This window comes from Molothrus aeneus, chromosome 22 (assembly GCF_037042795.1).
Source record: "Molothrus aeneus isolate 106 chromosome 22, BPBGC_Maene_1.0, whole genome shotgun sequence".
Classification (NCBI taxonomy): Eukaryota; Metazoa; Chordata; class Aves; order Passeriformes; family Icteridae; genus Molothrus; species Molothrus aeneus.
In genome coordinates this window covers 6,627,779-6,648,642 of record NC_089667.1, presented here as the reverse complement: position 1 = coordinate 6,648,642, position 20,864 = coordinate 6,627,779, and the positions used below count along the sequence as shown (strand labels likewise).

At 49.4% G+C, this 20,864-nt stretch overlaps 1 protein-coding gene across 6 annotated transcripts in view; it reads right to left on the bottom strand.

Moving 5' to 3' along the window:
• NCAM1 (neural cell adhesion molecule 1) overlaps positions 1-20,864 on the bottom strand; it is a 97,628-nt gene that overhangs the window by 12,981 nt on the left and 63,783 nt on the right. For 4 of the 6 annotated variants that reach the window (XM_066564498.1, XM_066564499.1, XM_066564500.1 and 1 more), the window contains 2 exons: positions 9,150-9,274; positions 7,192-7,372 (listed from right to left, as the gene is read on the bottom strand). In XM_066564498.1, the coding sequence (XP_066420595.1) occupies positions 7,192-7,372; positions 9,150-9,274 (306 nt within the window). Of the gene's footprint in view, positions 1-122; positions 4,006-7,191; positions 7,373-9,149; positions 9,275-20,864 lie in introns of those variants that run through there. The other 2 variants (XM_066564501.1, XM_066564502.1) reach the window with 1 other exon arrangement.

Here is a 20,864-nt window from a genome sequence, read left to right as displayed (position 1 = left end):
ACCTGATCCACATCCAGCCCTTCCATTACTCCCCTTTTGCCATTCTCAGGACATGGAGGAATAACATTTCCACCAGTTAAATAAGGAAACACAAACCATTAAAGAACTTCTGGAGTCCTTCATTCTAAAGAAGTGAAGAATTTATTAATTACAAATTATGTTTTCCAATGGAAAATGAGCTTCCTGCGAGACTGGCTTTTCTAATCCCCCTCATTTCACAGTGCACAGGAAAACCACCCAGCAGTTTTAGTTTCTGCACAAAACCTGCCCTGACAGAGAGAGCTCAGCTGTGTCTTCCTGGGGGGGTCTCACTACAGAATGTCCAGGCACAGCAAAGACACAAAAAGGGTGGAGAGAAGCAGGTGGGACCGCAGGCATGGCCAAGGCCCTACAGGATTTGGCAAAAGGAAGAAAAAGAAGGGACAAACCAAACAAAAATCCACTCTGCAGGCAGCAGCCAACCCCAGGAGAACAGCTCTTTGTTCCCAGGGGGAGTTCCCTGTGCAGGAGGATTCTCAGGGCTGTTCCCCCAGCCCACCCCGGGGACAAGGACCCTGCTCTGCCAGGGACAGAAATCCACATCCAAACCCTGTGAGTGAGCTCCCAGTGGGGTGAGGAGTGAGAAGTGAGTGTCCCTGCTCTCCAGGGACAGAAATCCACATTCCAAACCCTGTGAATGAGCTCCCAGCAGCCTGGGGGGTGAGGAGTGAGTGCTCCTGCTCTCCAGGGACAGAAATCCACATTCCAAACCCTCTGAGTGAGCTCCCAGCAGCCTGGGGAGCTGTGACCCTGCTCTCCAGGGGCAGAAATCCCTGTTCCAAACCCTGTGAGTGAGATCCCAGCAGCTTGGGGAGCTGTGACCCTCCTCTCCAAGGACAAAAATCCATGTTCCACTCTCTGAGTGAGCTCCCAGCAGCCTGGGGAGCTGCCCTGGGGCAGGGATGGGGATTTGGGATTTCCCAGAGCTGCCCTGGATTCCTGTGCATTGTGGCCTCAGAGCTCTGCTCCTTCTGGCTCTATTGGGCCTGAAGGGACCCTAAATCCCATCCACCCCACCCCTGCCATGTCCAGGGGCACCTTCCACCATCCCAGGCTGCTCCAAGCCCATCCAACCTGGCCCTGGGCACTTCCAGGGATCCTGGGCAGCCACAGCTGCTCTGGGAATTGAATCCCAGCCCCTCTCCACCTTCACAAGGACCAATTCCTTCCCAAAACCCCACCTAACCCTGCTCTCTGTCAGTCTGAAGCCATTCCCCCTTTCCTGTCCCCCCATCCCATGGAAATAATCTCTCTCCCTTTTTCCTGCCAGCTCCTCCAGGTCCTGCAAGGGGCACTGAGGTCACCCCAAAGCTTCTCCTCTGCAGGCTGAACGCAGAGTGACACCAAAATCCTCTTTCCTCGATAAATCACACTCTGCCCCAAGTGCCCACCCCACCCCAGCAGCTCCAAGAGCCAGGAGAAGCTGGCTTTAAAACCTTTTAGACAAAACCTTCTTTTTATCCCCCAGAACCCCGGAGGTGCAGGCACCTGCAGCTGCTCCTGGTGGAGCAGGACATTCCCAAACCTTCCAGCCCAAACAATGCTCTGAGAAGCAGCTCTGGGAATGTGGAGGGACTTTGACAGACTGGGAATCCTCCAGGGCTGCAGCCCCTCACACACACACAGGAACTGCAGGTGCCTGGGGCAGGAAAATCCCAGCGCTTGAGCCTCTTCTGCTTCCACATCTGAGCCTCTGCCTCCTCGCTGGCTTTTCCAAAAACTCTATTTAAAATTTCTTTTTACTCACACCAAGGGCTGGGACTCTGAATGTGACACCCCAAGGGCCTGATCTCCGGTACCTGGCATGTTACAAATCTGCACAAATTAGTGCTAAAAACCCAGTTCTGCTCCTCATTTTATCCAACAGAAAGAAGCAATTTCTGTCTGTAATCCATGCTGGCTGGGCTCCTGGTTGCTGTGGAGCTGGGGATTCATTTCAGCCACATTAAGGGTGCCACAGAGAATCCTGAACCCCTCTCAGGGACAGAACCCCCTCCACAGGTGCTGCTCTCTCTCCACACCAACCTCACAAAGTTACAGAGATCACTTTAATAGCTGCGATTTTGGTGAGAAACAGCTCAGCCTCAGGCAGGGACCTCCCTCTTGGATAAGGGGAAACCCACAAAAAGCTGATTTCAGATCTACAATGAGCTCAATTAATGCAGTTAGAGGGCAAATCACACCATTTTTTAGTATCAGGATTATTTTGCTGCACTTCAGCAAACTCCAAAGCTCTAACAAAGTGTCTACACTCTACAACACTGGAAATGAGGGGGTTTGTAATAAAAAATGAACCCACAGGTTTCTGTGTGTGACACCTGCATCAGGTTTGCATTTACAATCCAGACAGGAGAGTTCCAACACAGCAGAGCAGAAAAGGCAGAGTCAGCCACGAGTGAGGGCAGGATTCTGTCTGTCCCTGTGAGAATTCTGTCGGGAAGATGGACCCCACCCAGCTGAGAGGCCTTGAGACATTGGGCACAGACAATCCAAGGGAGAGACCCCTGGTTTTAGGGGAGCATCAGAGGGGATGGATCTCCTATCCCAATGGATTTCATATCCCAAGTTTTCCATCCCAATGGATCTCCTATCCCAATGGATTTCCTATCCCAACAGATTTCCTATCCCAATGGATCTCTTATCCCAGTGGATTTCATATCCCAATGGATTTAATATCTCAATGGATTTCATATCCCAAATTTCCTATCCCAGTGGATTTCCTATCCCAATGATTTCCTATCTCAATGGATTTCCTGTTCCAATTGATTCCATATCCCAATGGATTTCCTATTCCAATGGATTTCCTAACCCAAAAGGATTTCCTATCCCAAAAGGATTTCATACCCCAAAAGGATTTCATACCCCAATGGATTTCCCAAAAAATTAATTGGGGTTGTTTTGTCAGGTTTTTTTGGGTAGATTTTTTTTTTTTGAGGGGGGGGTGGGGAGTTCTGTTTTTGGGGTTTTTTTGGGGTTTTTTTTTCAAAGAAGCAATGCAAAAATCATCTGAGTTTTGTCCAAGGGAATTCCCAGGATTTGATACCAAAGATGGCTCTACTGAACCAGTTTAGCCAGGGATTAATGCTGCCACACCCACAGCTAGCCAGAAAGATGATTAAGGATCAGTAATTACAACTCTGCTGCTCAGCTCACTCCATCCAAGCCAAGATTTCCTGTCAGGACAGCAAGGAAAGGGATCTGTGAGAACACAGCTCTGGAAATCCACTGGCACTGGGTGTGTCCATGGGCTGGGCGTGCCCAGCTCCACCCTGCACACCAGGGAGGGACAAGGAGGAGGAGGAGGAGGAGGAGGAGGAAAAGCAGCAGTGGGATCCCAGCAGATGTTTATGGTCAGAGCAGCACGGCAGGAAAACCTTCCAGACATTTGGATCCACATGCAAGAGCCCCCAGAGACATCTGGGCAATCAGCAGGATGGTCTCTGACAAATCTTCTCTCTCTTTTTACAGTCTGTGGGTTTGTGGATGGGGCCTCCTTTTGCACAAGATCAGCACCAGATGTGCAGAGAAATCAGTAAAAAGCAGGATCTTAAAGGCTTTCAACATTGCACCTTCCTTTGATGAAAACAGCAAGCAAACAACACAAAAAAATCTTTCTTTACATCCATTTAAAAGGGCAAATTCATTACAAGTAACAAAAAAAAAACGTTAAAGAGAAAAAAAACTTGGCTTAAACCTTTTTCCTTGTTACAAAATACTGACTCTTTCAAATTAAACATTTTTTTAAGTTCTGTGTTTCTTTTTTTTTTTTAATTTTTCTCTGAACTGACACGATCCTCTGAAGCAAAGTTATCTCCTTCCACACCTTGGTGGGACCCAGGCCTTCCCAAGCAAATATTGCTTTATTTGACTCTTTTTTTGAAAGTTTCTAACAGAGCAAAAGCAGAGTCACTGCAGAGAGAAGCAATGAGACAAAGGAGGACGACGTTGATGGACTTCCCAAGGTCGCTGCAGGTGCCAGACAATGGTTCCCAGGAGGGGGGATATGGTTGTTTGAAAAACAAATTTGGTGCATGTGGCAAGCGTGGATGTTCCCCGTGAGATCCAAGGTGACCATGGATGACAGACATAGGAAAGGAGTTGGGGGAAAAGGGAGAGGGGAGGGAAAGGAAGGAAGAGAGGAAGAAAAAAAGAAAGAAAGAGAGAGAGAAAAAGAGAGAGAGAGAGAGAGAAAGAGAGAGAAAAATAGATAAAAAAAATTAGGTCATAAATACAGAAAACATAAGAATCAAAGGTTTAATTTAATCTCGTAAATTAAAATGGCTCAGGGTTCAAGGAGCAGCACATTCAGCACAAAAGGGGCAGAAGCTCAGCAAAGCCCAAAGCTGCAGAGCAGGGTCCAAGGCAGGGAGGGTGGGGAGTGCAGGCAAATGAGATTAAAATGAGATTAAAATGAAGGGACAGAAGGGGCTCAGCGAAACACAGGGAGATGGTGTCTGGAGCCTGAGAGCACAACGCTGCCTTCAGCAGGGAAAAAAGGAAAACAAGAAAAGCTTTGGTGCAGCAGAGAATCCACCTGCCTGTCCAAGCCCTGCCCCAAAGCCTGGGTAATAAATCCACTTTATCCTGAGGCAGCACCAAGGCCTCAGGAATCCTCTGACTCTGCCATTCAGCCTCCCAGCTGCTTGGGAACCACTCCAATGCCAGTGGGATGATTGATGTTATTATTATTATTATTACTGTTATTATTACTGAAAATAACACCCTCATCCTTCCAGCCACTCAGAACTCTGCACAGGTGAGGGGAACAAAGGACTCCACACAATAAATGCACATTTTCCTGCAGGGAATCCCTGATCACTGCTGTCAGGTACAGCACAATTCCTGTTACAGCTCTGGCTCTGACTCCTGCACAGCTCATTCTGAGATAAAACCACAGAAATGCCATGGGAACAACAAGGAAAGGAAAGGGAAAGGAAAGGAAAGGGAAAGAGGAAAGGGAAAGGGAAGGGAAAAGGGAAAGGGAAAGGAGCAGGAGGAGGAGGAGGAGGAGAAGGAGAAGGAGAAGGAGAAGGAGAAGGAGAAGGAGAAGGAGAAGGAGAAGGAGAAGGAGAAGGAGAAGGAGAAGGAGAAGGAGAAGGAGAAGGAGGAGAAGTGAAAGGAAAAGGAAAAGGAAAAAGAAAAGGAACACACAGAGCCTCTTCCCTGCTGCAGCTTGGCAATGAAACCTGTGGGGCTGCACAGCAGAGGAAAAACCAACCTGTCCTGGAAATATTCTCCTCAGAATCTCAGTCTGGGCACCAGGGAACACCTTGGGAGGCCAAAATGACAAAAACCCAGGAGAGAGAGTCACAAAGGCAGCAATAAGCAGGGCACTGCACCAGGACACAGCCCTTGCTGAGGAGCAGCTGAGCTCCAGCTCCTGGGGCAACCCTGCACACCCCAAATCTGCTTTTCCACCTGCAACACCAGAGAGGCAGCCTCAGACCCCAGCTCCTCCTGGGCTCCACACCAAGCTAAGCAAGGAGTAACTGCAGAGAGGCCAGAGAAGTTTCACCTCTGGTAACAAACTGGCTTTCCCCTGGTTTTTAGTGGGTTCCTGCTCATGTTACATGGATTAAAGGGCTCAGAGGGGGAGCAAGGGTTAGAGCTGCTGAAAATGAGAACCACAGAGTGAGTTAATGAGTTACTGAGGGTCCTTCCACCCAAAACTACGCCCTGTCCAAGCACCCCCAGGCTCTCCTTTGGCCCATCTCCCTCCTCCTCACTGCCTGTCCCACTTTTCCCACTTTTTCACCCATTTCTGTGCTCAACAATGTGCCCCGCCTCAGCCAAGGGGGCTGCAGCATTCCCACAAGGTCTGAGCTGCTCCCTCCAGCCAGGGAATGGGCTCAGGGGAGCAGGGACTGAGTTCTCAGGGAAAGACTGAAGGAAACTCTCTGCTTTCAAGAGAAAACATCAATGAAATCCCATCAGGATGGGCTGGAGCACCAACCCTGCCTGTGCAGGGAGGCCCTGACTCAGCACCCCTGTCTTCAACCACCTCAACTTCAATTTACAGCTACTCCAGCCACACATCCTCAGGTTTTGGTTGCTTTGTGTGGGTTTCCCCACTGCTTTTTTTAAATGTCCACGTGTAGAAAAGAAATCTTAACTGTCCTTTCAACAAATTGCCACAAACTGCTCAGTTCCAGTTTCCCAGCTGAGAGTTCTGCTTGGCTTTTGCAGTAATTGTCCTTATCCCTCACTTTATGAGCACATTAATAAGTACACTCTGTTTTATGAGCTTCCAGCAGCACCCTAAAGCCTTTGAGTTATTTTTTCCTGATGTCCTCCTCAACACTGAATCATTGCTGTTTGAAAGTCACTGTCATTTGGTAATTTGAACTGAAAAATGCTCAGAGAGAGATCTTTCACTGTAGCCATGATATTTTCTGAAAAATCCTTTCCTTAGGATTTTTTTTCTCCTGTGAAGCTGAGAGGCCTCAGGAACAAAATGCAAACAATGGTTATCTGCTGCTGTGGAATGCAACAGGTGCATCTGGGATTGGGCTCATGTGGTTGTTTCTAATTAATGGCCAATCACAGCCCAGCTGGCTCGGACAGAGTCTGAGCCACAAGCCTTTGTTATCATTCCTTCTTTTTCTATTCTTAGCCAGCCTTCTGATGAAATCCTTTCTTCTATTCTTTTAGTATAGTTTTAATATAATATATATCATAAAATAATAAATCAAGCCTTCTGAAACATGGAGTCAGATCCTGGTCCCTTCCCTCATCCTCAGACCCCTGTGAACACAGTCACATTTCACTGCCTTCTCATCCAACTGCCAGCAAACTCCTGATGCCTTTACTCCTCCAGAGATGGACTTGGGAAATCTGCCTTGTGCAGAGCATCACCCTGCAGAGCTGAAGGCCCTACTGGGGTTTAAAACACAAATTCCACTTCCCGCTCTCAGAAAGCTTTTCCTACCCCACACAAGGAGCCACCATTCCCTGGGAGCAGCCAGGCAGGGGTTTCACTCCCACATACCTGCCACAGGTATGCACGCAGCCACGACCCTCAGCCTTGGATGGGGGCACCAACCATGAGAGAATGGGCTGGAAGCAAGCGAGCTCTGGGGGTTACTGGGGCACACGGGGGCAGCTCGGTGGCATTAGGGGGCGGCAGGACCCGGGGGGGCACAGCAGCGGTACCTGGGATCACCGTGGGCTGGGCGGAGGTGCGGAAGGCGTAGTGGGCAGGCTTGGACTTGCCCTGCTGGTTCTCGGCCACCACGTAGACCTCGTAGTCGGCGTTCCAGTCCAGGGACTTCAGCATGACGTGGTCGCTGCCCGACGGCAGCCGGATCTCGGGCTTCCACTCCGAGGAGTGCTTCTGCAGGGAGGGCACAGGGCCACAGTGAGCACTGACTCTGACCCACAGAAAGCTGACTGTGAAAAATGTGTGTTTCTGTGACCCACAGATTGTGAAAAATGCGTATTTTATTTGACAGGGCAGGGCTGTTATAATGAGCACTGACTCTGTGATGCACAGAAAGTTGATTGTGAAAAAATGCATGATTTATCTGACAGGGCGTGGCTGTCATAATTAGCATTAACTCTATGATCTACAGAAGTTTGATTGTGAAAAATGTGTATTTCTGTAACCCACAGAAAGCTGATTGGGAAAAATGTGCATTTTATCTGACAGGGCATGGTTGTCATTTACTCCGTGATGCACAGAAAGCTGATTGTGAAAAATGCGTATTTTATTTGTCAGGGTGTGGCTGTCATAATGAGCATTAACTCTATGATCTACAGAAGGTTGATTGTGAAGAAATGCATATTTTATTTGACAGGGTGTAGCTGTCATAGTGAGCACTGACTCTGTGATCCACAGAAAGCTGATTGGGAGAAATGTGTATTTTATTTGACAGGTCATTGCTGTCATTGAGTCTATGATCCACAGAAAGTTGATTCTGAAAAATGCATATTTTATTTGACAGGGTGTGGCTGTGATAATTAGTATTGACTCTGTGATTCATAGGTGGTTGACTGTGAAAAATGCGTATTTTATGATTGGCTTTTTGCAAATATTAAAATGGACATTATATGTATTATGTTAGAAAGCTATGCTGTGTTAATTTTCTCAACTTTAATTATATTACTATTTTATAACCATTTTATTACTACTAAACTTTTAGAGTTTTAAAAACAAGTGATATCTCCTGTTCATGGCCACTGAGTGTCACTGCATGACAATGATAAACATTGTGAGAAGCTCCACCCAGGGGGAGGAGCCAAGCATTCCTACCTGGATATAGTCTGAGGTTTGGGACTCCAGCACGGCCTTTCCACTGCATTTCCCAGAGGAAAGGGAAATCCACTTTTCCAATGGACTTTCAGAGGGAGAAGATCTACACCCTTTCCTCCAGGATCCCTGCTCCAGCAGAACCAGCCCTGGCACTGCAGGAGGGCTGAGCCACAATTCCAATGGTTCTGCTGCCCACACCCTGACCCACACGGTGTCAGGCTGGGTTCTGACTCTGGCAGTTTTAGTTCACTGCATTGTTTATTTTATTTTTGTTTTCTTCCCTAATAAAGAACTGTTATTCCTGCTGCCACATCTTGGCCTGAGAGCCCCCCTTAATTTCAAATTTATAGCAATTTGGAGAGAGGGGGTTTACATTTTCCATTTCAGGGGAGGCTCCTGCCTTCCCTAGCACACACCTGTCTGTTCAGACCAAGACAATTAAGAAACCCATTGCTTTTATAGACAGGTAGATTTAATTGCTCCTCTAATTCAAACGCTACTGGCTAGTTAAGAAACTACTCTTTGGTAAACAGATCTCTGTGACACATTCCACGTGTTCACAATACCAGGATTCACTGAAACCTTCAAATGCTGTTGGGGGGAGAGGCTGAGATGCCAAAGCAGCCTCTCTCCTGCTCAGAATCCTCTTTTCTGAGACAAAATCCCCTCACCTCCTCCTCTCATAATCACTAAATTATTTCCAGACAGCAAAAACTGCAAGTTCTGTTCCTTCCAAAGCACTTCTTCACATCTCAGCACGTCAGATTTAAACCAGGTGAGTGACAGAGATTCCTCCCTTCAACCCATCCCCTCCCAGAGCCCAGGGAGGCCCAGGGGCTCGGGGCTGTGCCACACTTACAGCTTTGTACTTGATCAGGTAGTGCCTGATCGGGGAGCCACCGTCGTCCTGCTTGATGACGTTCACCTTGATGGAGTTGCCATCTTCTCCTATGTGACCTTCCAGCTTGGGGGCACTGGGTTCCCCTGCAACGACGGGGCATTCAGGGTTATTTGGGGAAAAAAACAAAAAGCATTGTCAAGGAAAAAGTGCTTGGAAAAATTCAGAAAAATACTTCATCATCCTCAGCTCAGGGTGTGAGCCGACACAGACACAGAGCACGCCATGTGTCTGAGGTAAATATTTGCCACACCCAAGTGTTTCTTGCATTTGAAACACCAAATTTCCGTTTTTGTGTGTGCTGGAATGGAGTCAGTGTGAAAGAGATCCCCCCTCCCCAAGAAAACCCCAAGGCAAGGAGCAATTCCTGTGCTGTGGAACACCTGGCAGACACCAGGAGGTTCTCTGTGGCTGCTCCTGAGGATGGGATGTACAGAGCACCACTGGGAAGGACCCTGTGCCTCTCACACAGACCCAGGTCTGCACCCTGAATTTGTTTGGGGGTTTTAGAGCTGCTGGACCATTTAAATGAGTGTGAAAACCCCTGAACAGAACCCAGAGCACATCCCCTCACTCAGCCTGCACTGTGCAACTCCAGGGGATGCTGGAGAGCAATTCAGAGAAACCCCTTCGCTCCTCTAGAATAATTTCTCCATTTCTAGGAGAAAAAGGCTTTCATGTCCCAGACTGCCACCAGCAGAAAATGGAAATGTCCCTTCCTCCTGCAGGGCACCCTGATTCACATCCCCAGCCCTACAACCCACAGCTCCCACGCTGCTTTTCCTCCCCAGCTCCTCAATTCCTCCATGCCATGGAGGATCCCAGTCCCACCCTGCAGCTCTGATAAAATAGCCAAATACAGAAGGTCTGACTGCAGATTTCCACCCTGGATTTATGGACAGGAAGGTTCATCTCCCACCATCCTTCAGAGGGAATCTGAAGCCCTTTCCCCTCCCTCCTCCCTTTCAAAGGAATATAAGCACAGTTTTTTGGTGAAATACCAATGGGAAAACTGCAAGGAGCTGTGATTGAAGATGAATTCCAGGCTGCAGCACTGCTCCAAGAAGGGAATCAATCCCACTGCAGGAATGTGGGACACACACATTTGTGTTTAACAACACAGCAGCTCCTCTGACAGATGTAAAGAGGCAACTCTCCTTTTTTCCAGGCTGTCCTGCTTTTCCAAATCCTCTCCTCTGCCTTTATCCCCACTGCAGGGCTCCCACACCCCCTGGATGCTCCAGATGTGGATCCACCCTGGACAATTTCCCAGTGCACACCGAACAGGAAAAGGTGACACAAGTGTGGTTTAAGGCACAGATAGACAGGAAACCTCCAACCTCACCTGGGCACATTGAACACATCAGTTAAACAAGCAGAGATATTTTTTCCTCCATCCCAAAAGACAAACAGGACCACAAAGTCCCTGCTCCTGACTGTGGGGCTGAGGGGCAGGAGCTGCTCTGCAATAATTGTCCTGGTTAGTCACCAATTGTCCTGGTTAGTCACCAGAACTCACAGAAACCAGGAGCCAAAGCCTGGCCCTGCTCTGGGTGAGCCCTGAGCCCCCAGGAGCAGCTGGGCTGAATTCTCAGTGTTTGTGGCAGAGGGGCAGAACAAGAGCAGCATCTCCTCGCTCCCTCCCCACTCCCCATCTCAGAGATGATCATTAATTGATCATTAATGAGCACAGAGATCCCCAAGGGCTGAGGGAACACTGCACTTACAGAATCTGACCTTTCCTCTAACACAGCCTGCATTTTGTTCCCAGTGACTGAGCACTGAGAGTAACAGGAATATCCTCAGAAAAGATGTTTATTCTTGATTTCAAATGTCAGAGATGCTGCTGTACTTTACACACAGCCATTCCCATGATTAATTACCTGCTCTGCTGAAACTTTTCCTGCTTTTCTTCACTTTGAATTATCTAATTTCTAGCTCCTGATTCACTCCTTTCTCCCCCAATAGTTTAAATTCATTTCAGCTTTGAGAAACATTTCTCTTCAAAGAAAAGAACACTCCTAAGTGCTGAAAACCAACAGATGGAGCAGTGCAAGCCCTGCTAAGGCATAGTTTTCTCTCCAGAAATAAGTGTTTATTTCATTTATCTCAAGCAGGTGGATGCAATCCAGACAGAGGGCTGTAAAATGAAAACTGGGTTAGTGTGTCAAACAGAGGAGGAAGAAGTTTAGTGGAAAAGTTTAGTCCAGCAGATCAGCAACCCTATAATGAGTGAAGATGTGAGTAGCTGCAGAGAGAAGTGGTCAGCAGCAGGACTCATGCTCAGACATGCACGGGCTGCAGGGCAGAACAGCAGCCAGGGGTGCTCCATGCTCAGGCAGGCAGGAACCAGCCTGTCCCTCCCTCCTCAGAGCCCTCCCAGCTCTGAAACAGGGGAACCCTCGGGGGACCCCCTTGGCTGCTGCTGCTTGGCTGGCGAGAGCCAGCAGCTCCACAGAGCCCACATCTCCTGCTGCATCACCAAATGTCTGATTAAACCCTCTCTGTGCAGGAGGGTGCAGGACCTTGTGCTCCCAGTGATTGAGGCTGATGCTCAAAGCTCCCCCAGGACACTCAGAAAGGAGAAAGCCCCAGGCAGGAGCTCCAGCAGTGAGAGGAGCAGCCTTTGCTGGGCTGGGATCCAGGACAGCCCAGCTCCACAGGAACCCAGGGGCAGTCTGAGCAAGGAAATGAGGACTCTGCTCCAGGCTCCCAAAGCTGCTGGTGGCAGGGGAGCTGAGGGCAGGGCTCTGAGCCATTGCATTTCCAATTTAATTCTCACCCACTCCCTGCTAAGCCATCACACTCTGATCATCTGCTGCTGCAGGGGAGCAGGAAATGTTTCCTGGTATCCTCTGAACCCTTTGGTTTCTCTTCAGGGCTTCCTTGTCCTGACACTGCTCTGCTGGATTGCAGAAATTCTGGTTTTTATTGTGTTTTTCAGAGGGTGCCACGAGCACCAGGAGTGGGTGTAACTTGAGGTGGGGAGAAAATGAAAAATCTCTGAGGTTAAATCCATGCCCAGCTGGCAGCAAGGCAAGGTCCTGCATCCTCCCTGTGCTCAGAGAGCAAACCTGGAGAATTCTGCAGCAGAGGAAGGAGGGAAGGGCTGATTTCTGCAATCTTTGAGCACCACGAAACCAGGACTGGGAACAGACACCAGGGAGAGCCTCCAGGAGGGCAAAACCACAGAGAAAGAACAGGCTGGGGTGCACACCAGGGCAGCAAAGAGCAGCAGCAGAAATAAGGAACAAAAGCAGAGGTGCAGAAACGAGACAGGAACATCTCCCACCCTGCTGGGTCCAGCACAGGGAGGAGACAGGACAGGGCTCTCTGTGCATGCAGCCACGTGGGGAGGTTACTGGTGTTAGTTCTGTTTTCCTGGCAAAGCCCAGCCTAAATCCTTTCCTGGCCAGAAAGGTGATTCCAGAAGCCCTGGATTGTCAAAAGCCAATTCCTGCCTGGCTCTCCCAGCTGCTCCTGTGGCTGGGGCAGCAGCAGAGCAGGAGCTTCCCCCCCTGCCCTGCTGGGACTGGGCCCAGGGTGAGGTGTGGCAGTGCCAGGAGCTGCTCTGCAGCACCCCACAGCTGCTGCAGGCTGAGTCCAGCTCAGACAGAGCCAGGCTCAACCATCTGCTGGGGACCAGCAGCTCCTGTGAGCTAAGCTCAGCCTAAAGCCTTGCCAGGCTCAACCATCAGCTCCTTGTTCTCCTGGGGACCAGCAGCTCCGAGGAGCTGAGCTCAGCCTAAAGCCCTGCCAGGCTCAATCATTTGCTCCTCAGCTTAAAGCCCTACCAGGCTCCACCATCTGCTGAGCTGAGCTTAAAGCCTTGCCAGGCTCAATCCTCTCCTCCTTGGTGTGCTGGGGACCAGCAGTTCCCAGGAGCTGAGCTCAGCTTAAAGCCTTGCCAGGCTCAATCCTCTGCTCCTCAGCTTAAAGCCTTGCCAGGCTCAATCCTCTGCTCCTCAGCTTAAAGCCTTGCCAGGCTCAATCCTCTGCTCCTCAGCTTAAAGCCTTGCCAGGCTCAATCATTTGCTCCTCAGCCTAAAGCCCTGCCAGGCTCAATCCTCTGCTGAGCTCAGCTTAAAGCCCTGCCAGGCTCCCAGAGCCTTGGTGGGAGGAATGAGGGGCTCTGGCAGGAGCCAGATTCTCCCTGTGATGAGATCTGTGTGAGGTCTGGCTCCCACCACAGACTCTGTGTGTGCTGTTTCACAGGATTGCTATGCAGAATTTTGTACAGAGAGAGGATTTTATAACAGCATTTTACAGAGAGAGTATTTCATAACACAGCTCTCATTCTAGCTATGCTTAAGTTTTACTCACAATAAAAAGGGAATTATTTCTTAAATCAAAGTGTGACATACTCCAAATAACCAGATTTCAGAGAATTCAGGGCTATTTTGGAAGGCTACTAAACAGTGTGGATGTGTGCCTATATCTCTATAGAAATGTGTATTTTGTAGGGTCAAAATGCTGCTAAAGCAACAGGGGAGAGGGTGCTCCCAGAATTGAGCCCTCATTTCCCATCAGATTGGAGTCTGTGGTTGGTCCCACAGAGAGGCAAAAGGATTTGGCCTTTGGGGCTCCCTCCAGAGGATTTTTAGCACCTTCCTAGGGAAGTTCCTTGCTGGACTCTGAGAGTGAAGCAGCAAATGACTGAGCCAGGTGATTTTTTTGGGGTTTTTTTTCCTGTTTTCCCTCCAAGTCTTTTCCAGCTCAATGCAGAGGACTGAAGTCGAGTTCTTCCCATGCAGACAGTGACGAGCAACTCCTCCAAAAAGGCTCGGTGAGATTTTTGGGGTTTTTTTTTTGGAATTTGGAGATCCCACAGGGGAATCCTCACCCCAAAAATCTAGGCAACCAATCAGAACAAAGTGTTTTACCTTCTGTTCACCAGCGAGGACGACATCATCAGCACCATGCAAGCCACATGACAAATTCACATGATACGCACGCACATGAGTTTGGTTGAAAGGAAAGTGGAGGAGGTCACATGGAAAATACAAAAAAATTAAAAAACTGATGTAAACAATGGGCAAGGGAAAAAAATCAACAACAGAATTACAGAGTAAATAAAAATAGGAGCAAAATTAAATTAGCCAGCATATATCAGAAACACTGAGGGGGGGGGGCAGTAAAACCGCCTGGAAAATAAGAATATTAAACCACAGCAAGCACTGAGTTATGGCCTTGTGTTAGGCACAGCTGCGTCACTGCTTAGTCATACAAGGAACAAAAGGGACAAAATCATTGGAGTGAGTGCCAGGACTGCTGGAGGAATCCACCAAACTGCTGGGAAGAAAAAGGGAATTATTGTTATTCTGAGGCAGAGGAGGTGAAAGGGTCACAACCAGCCCAAAAGGAAGACAAACCACAAACCATGGCACCCCACAGTGGTGGGTGTGTGTGTCCTCCCTCTGCAGCACAAACTGCTCCTGATCAACAACAACAACAACAACTGCAGGAGAGAAAACCCTGCTGAGGGGAACGTGGCCAGGGACACTTCTCATCCAGGAGCTGTGGCTGGATGGGGACAGCGAGGGGATGGGCTGGGCTCTGCCCCAGGACAGGGAATCCATCACTAAAGGGGCTCAGGGACAGGGAATCCATCACTAAAGGGGCTCAGGGACAGGGAATCCATCCCCAATGGGGCTCAGGGACAGGGAATCCATCCCCAATGGGGCTCAGGGACAGGGAATCCATCCGCAACAGGGCTCAGGGACAGGGAATCCATCCCCAATGGGGCTCAGGGACAGGGGATCCATCCCCAGTGGGACCCAGGGACAGGGAATCCATCCCCAGTGGGACCCAGGGACAGGGAATCCATCCCCAACAGGACCCAGGGGAGGCAGCAGCTGCTGGCAGGGATGGGCAGTGCAGGAATGAGGAAAAATCAGCTGCCAACTCAGCACTGAGCCTGAGCTCCCTTCCCAAATCACTCCAGAACTCCCATTTCTCACCTCTGTCTCACCCTAATGAGGCTACTCCACAGTGCTCTGGTAGTTCCCTGCTAATTTGACGTACAGAGAATTAAACCCTTAATCTTTTGGGTGCTTGTCTCTGACAAGATTAAGGGCAGACCATTACTGGGGAGAGAACTGATGGCACAAAATGTAAAATCCATTTGTTACAGCCAAGCCCTCAATCCATTCTCTTCAAACACAGAACTCTGGGCACTGTGAAGGAGGGAGGTTTAGGAGTTGCTGTGAGGTTGCCTGGAAGGAAAATTTGCGTCTTCTGGTCAGGAAGAAACCTCTCCCAACCTGCAGTAAACTCAATATAACCTGAGATTTCACACCAGGCAAGAGAGGCTGCCTATCCTCAGGAAAGGAGCTTTAGGTAAAGATCAAGGGCAGAGTTAGCAGCATAAAGAGAATAAAATGGTTTGGGTTGGAAGGATTATCCAGTCCTAGGCAGAGGCACTTTCCACTAGGTTGCTCCAGGCCCCCTCCAACCTGAAAAAAAATCCCCTTTTTCAAGTGAGCTGAACCATTGCAAGGCAAAGCAGATCCCAGAGTGGAGAGAGCTGCAAGAAAAACGTCAGAACTGGCACAGAACTATTTCCTGGAGCAACCTCCAGAGGGTTAAACCCAAGGAGAGACATTCCTGAATCTCCTCCATGCCTCCAGACATCTCCCACTGCCACTGATCCCCCTGATCCCCCTGATCCCCCAGCCCAGACAGCAGCAGAGAGAAGCCTGCAGCCTCACTGGGTGTCTGTCCCTGCCTCCGTGGTGCCACAGGGCAGCTCTCAGTCCGTAATCGCTGCTGCTCTCCCTCCCTGAGCGCAGGAGAGCCAGGGCAGGGCACAGATCCCTCCCAGCAGCAGCAGCAGCAGCAATGAAATGATGCAGAGCATCTGCCCCGTGCCGCTGCCCTTTCCCTGCTGCTGAATTCCTCATTTCCACAGGCTGCAGCACAGCCCAGCAGAGCCACGTGGGCAGTGCTGGCACAAATGCAGCGTGCACACAAACAGCCCTGCTCCTGCTCACAGCCCGAGCCCCAGGGCAGGGAGAAAGAGAAACTTCCCCCTCCTCCTCCTCCTCCTCCCCACACGCAGCCCCCACACCAACCAAGCTGTGGGAAATGTTTATCATTCATTAGCTCTTAGCAGCTTTTCTGGGTGAAGATTCCTTTTTTCTTTCAGAACAAGCTGTTCTGTAAAACATGACCCCAGGTTTTCCCTCCAAGGGAAGCTGTGTGCAGCCCACACAGGAGCAGCCAGGAGGGCGTCTCTGCCTGCTGAGGGATGAAGGATGAGGAGCAGAGCCTGCCCTTCGGCCTCTCCAGCCCATCCTCCAAGGCTGACAGGAATGAAAAGGTCTCTTCAGCCCCTGAGTGCAGCAGGGACTGGGGTTTGGCATTTGGAAATGAAAATTACTGCATGAGGAACACACTGCTGTGGCCACTGGCAGGTAAAGGACATTTAAAGTCACCTGTGAGACCATGAAACGTGCCAGTCATAAATGCCTTCATTAGAATTAATTATAAATTCCTTTGGCTGGCCACACTGTCCTCTCCCTCCATCCCAACCCCAAGATCATCCCACACTTCATGCCTGGGGTGTTTTCCATTCAGAAAACCATTCCTACCCAGGTCAGGTAAACACCTCAGTGACCACAGACACACTCTGGGTTATTGCAAGGCACAAAAAGAGCATTTGGCTTGGCAGAGACCATCGGTGACTCAAACCACACACATGCACCAGGGAACTCAGATCCTCACTGAGGGCTTTTCCTCTCCCTTGACCACCCAACCAAGGCAGGCTGAATCCAGTTCCCATCTCAGACATGGAATTTTCTGGAAGCCTGAGGCCTCTTTTAAGGCAAGCAGGGCCCTGGGATCTCTCCTGCAGGGTATTTTACCTCCTCATTTGCATCTTCTTCCAGTACCCAATATCCCTCATTTTAATATCAACTGTATCTCCCTATATTCAAAGCAAACAGAGCAAGGCAGGGCAGCAAGAAAATGATTTCATGCACTTGCCTTTTGCAAAGGCAGCTGCAACACTAAAATGGGGAGGGTGAAAGGAAAACATTCGTTTTGGAAAGGATGATTTGGGGGGGGGGGGGTTATTCCTCTTTCTCTCCCCCTCTGTGCTTTTTCTGAGCCTTTTATTCCCATTTTTCAGCCCATGCTTGGCAGAGAAGGGGGAAGAGGGGCAGCATGCTGGGCTGTGAACATGCTCACACGGCACACTGCTGCCAGCAGCCAGCCCAGGGTGCCCCAGAGCCCTGGGACTGGGGGATCCAGGGCTCCAGCAGCCCCCAGAGCAGGGCCAGCAGCCCCAGGTACTCACTCAGGGCCACGGGGCTCAGGGATGCAGCAGCCGGAGCTGGGGTTGCTATGGAAACACAAGGATGCACAGGGTGGGAACCAGGGCAGGGGTCAGGAGGAGGGGACTGAGGGGGACACCTGGCCTGGGAGGCAGGGCTGTGTCACCCAGGGAGCTGCAGAAATCCTGCCAAGCCCTGCTGCAGGGAGAGGGGTCCTGGCAGCCCCAGGGAATGAGGAGATGTGGGACACGGGGTGATTGCAGTGCTGGTTTGCACATGAAAGTATTTTGGCACCAAACCCGGGAGATGAGGAGATGTGGGGTGATTGCAGTGCTGGTTTGGGGTGATTGCAGTGCTGGTTTGTACATAAAGGTATTTTGGAACCAGCCCCAGGAGATGTGGGGTGAGAGATGTGGGATGTGGGATGATTTGCAGTGCTGATTTGGGGTGACTGCAGGGCTGGTTTGGGGTGACTGCAGGGCTGGTTTGGGGTGACTGCAGGGCTGGTTTGGGGTGACTGCAGGGCTGGTTTGGGGTGACTGCAGGGCTGGTTTGGGGTGACTGCAGGGCTGGTTTGGGGTGACTGCAGGGCTGATTTGGGGTGACTGCAGGGCTGATTTGGGGTGACTGCAGGGCTGGTTTGTTCACAAAGGTATTTTGGTACCAGCCCCAGGAGATGTGGGGTGAGAGATGTGGGATATGGGGTGATTGCAGGGCTGGTTTGGGGTGATTGCAGGGCTGGTTTGGGGTGACTGCAGAGCTGGTTTGCACCCCAAGGTATTTTGGTACCAGCCCCACACACGGTCTGCCCTCTTTGAACACTTTTGGGTTCAAACCCCACCCCTGTCCTCCTCCAGCCTTTGTTTGGCTGCAGATTTGTAAGGAAAAGGAAATGAAGAAAAGCAGCAAATGGTTAAAATGAAAATACAAACCCAGGTCAACTCAGACACTCTTCCAATCTCCAGAATTCTCATCTGTGCCACTACAATCCATAATTATCACTAATTACCTCATGGAGAGGCCCTCTAAGATAGACAGAAACTTCTTTTTCTTACTGAGGGAAATTAAATAAATCAAAATGACTTCAGACTTATCCCAGCAGGCATTAAAAATTGTGTCAGGTTCTACATTCAGACAGAGACTTTAAATAATAGGGCAAGGAAAACAAATGGGGGCCTTGGTTAATCTGAGCTGTAAAATTCCTGAGACATCTCTGTGACCTTCAAATCTCACTTGAGCGGACAAAAATTCCTGCCTGTCCGTCTGTCCATCCATCCTTCCCCTTCCTGCTCCCCTACACCCAAGCTTTGGTCCAATGCAATCTTTTAGGGGAAATGGCGCAAGTAGGATTAAAAATCTGGGTTAAAAATAAAAATTTAAAAAAAAATTAATAAAAATATTAAAAAATCCTCTCCTGTTTTTCACTTCAGGAATCTCAAAGAAGCTTCTTCAAGCTTGTCCTTGTAATCTTGGGAGTAGCAGCAGCTCCCCGCAGGGATGCATGGATAAATGGAATAATGCTCACTGGGATAAAGAGGTTTTTTAGCTCCATTGATCAGGTTTGATTGGAAAGGCACAAAGCTATGGAGCCATCCCCACTTTTCACTCACAATTACACAAATCCATCACATTCCTGACTCATTTTGCATGGGAAGGGGGGAACATGCCATTTTAAAAAATTTAGTATGAGGTTTATTTATTTAATCACACAATCTACACAAGTGTTGGAAGACTGCCCAATGGTAAAATCATTAGTGAGAAGAGGAAAAAAAATTGAATTTTTTTCCTTCCATTTTGTGCTTTCAATATTGTGGAGATATTCAAAATGTTGAAGTTTTTGGTTGGCTCTGGTCTAAACCAGATCTGCAATTTGGCTGAATTGATTTCCCTGAATGATCTCAGTATCATTAAAATTGAACTGTTTTTAATGGGTTCATAAATATGGAGCCTTCCACTACTCCACTCTGAGTCAACAAGCTAACTATTATTATTTTTATTATTATTATGATTAGATAATCACTACATTAAATATTCCAACTGCATGCTGTAGAGCACAGACAAAGAGTTAACCCCAGTTCTGTTCTAAACAAGAGCAGAGTGGCTACTCCAGAGTCAGTGTGGTTAGGAAATGAACACTACCAGTTACTCCAGTCCTACAGCCCCTGAGAGGAAAAAGGTGCTAAATTAAAAGCTGGAAGTGTTAGAGGAACACTCTAAAAACACAAAAAGAGAGAGTGAAAGAAATGCAGAGAGCACTTACGTGGGTGAGGGATGCCTGCAGTTTATCCATGGATGGGACACAGACCAAAAACGAAATAAAAAGACAGAAATAGACACACACAAACAAAAAAAAAATATAAATGTAGAAGATGTGAGGAGACAGAGAATATGGAGCTGGAAAATCAGCATCCCAGGTGTGCCCTGCTCAGAAGGGATCTGGGCACAGCTCAGGGGACTCCAGACATGCTCGGGGTGGGCAGGGACAGCCCTGGGTGCAGCACAGGGGCCTGGGGAGAGAATTCAGCACGGGGGTCTGAGAGAGAGAATTCAGCACAGGGGTCTGAGAGAGAATTCAGCACAGGGGTCTGAGAGAGAATTCAGCACAGGGGTCTGAGAGAGAATTCAGCACAGGGGTCTGAGAGAGAATTCAGCACAGGGGTCTGGAGAGAGAATTCAGCATAGGAGTCAGAGAGAATTCAGCATAGGGGTCTGAGAGAGAATTCAGCACAGGGGTCTGAGAGAGAATTCAGCACAGGGGTCTGGAGAGAGAATTCAGCACAGGGGTCTGAGAGAGAATTCAGCACAGGGGTCTGGAGAGAGAATTCAGCATAGGGGTCTGAGAGAGAATCCAGCACAGGGGTCTGAGAGAGAATCCAGCACAGGGGCCTGGAGAGAGAATTCCAGCTCAGGGCTGGGAACAGCAGTCAGGGCTGGGTGCAGGAGCAAAGGGACAGAACCAGGTCAAACACCTCTCCCTGCCTGCTCTGGTCACACCTGCCCTGCCCACTCCACCTTCCATCCCCTCCTCCTGCTCTCCTTCCCACCCTGAAGAGCTCCCTGGGGTTTAACTCTTCCCTGGAGCAGGAGGACAGTGCTGGGCCACAGCAGAACATGGAAATGGCCCGGGCAGAGCAGAGAAGAGCCTGAGGAATCCATGGAATCCCCTCCAGAGCTGCAGGGGCATCTCAGAGCAGCATGTGCAGAACAGAGCAGCCCTCCCTCCTTCACCTTCCACAGTCCACAGCCAGTCCCGGGCTGAACACCTCAATGTGGAAAACAAACCTTGTGACAGTGACATCACACTCTCTGTGACCAAAACCCTTCTCAGCTGCTTTTCCTCATTAAAATTCTCCTTGACAGCCCCTTCTCCTTGGCACCACACCAAGGCTGAACTGCAAAC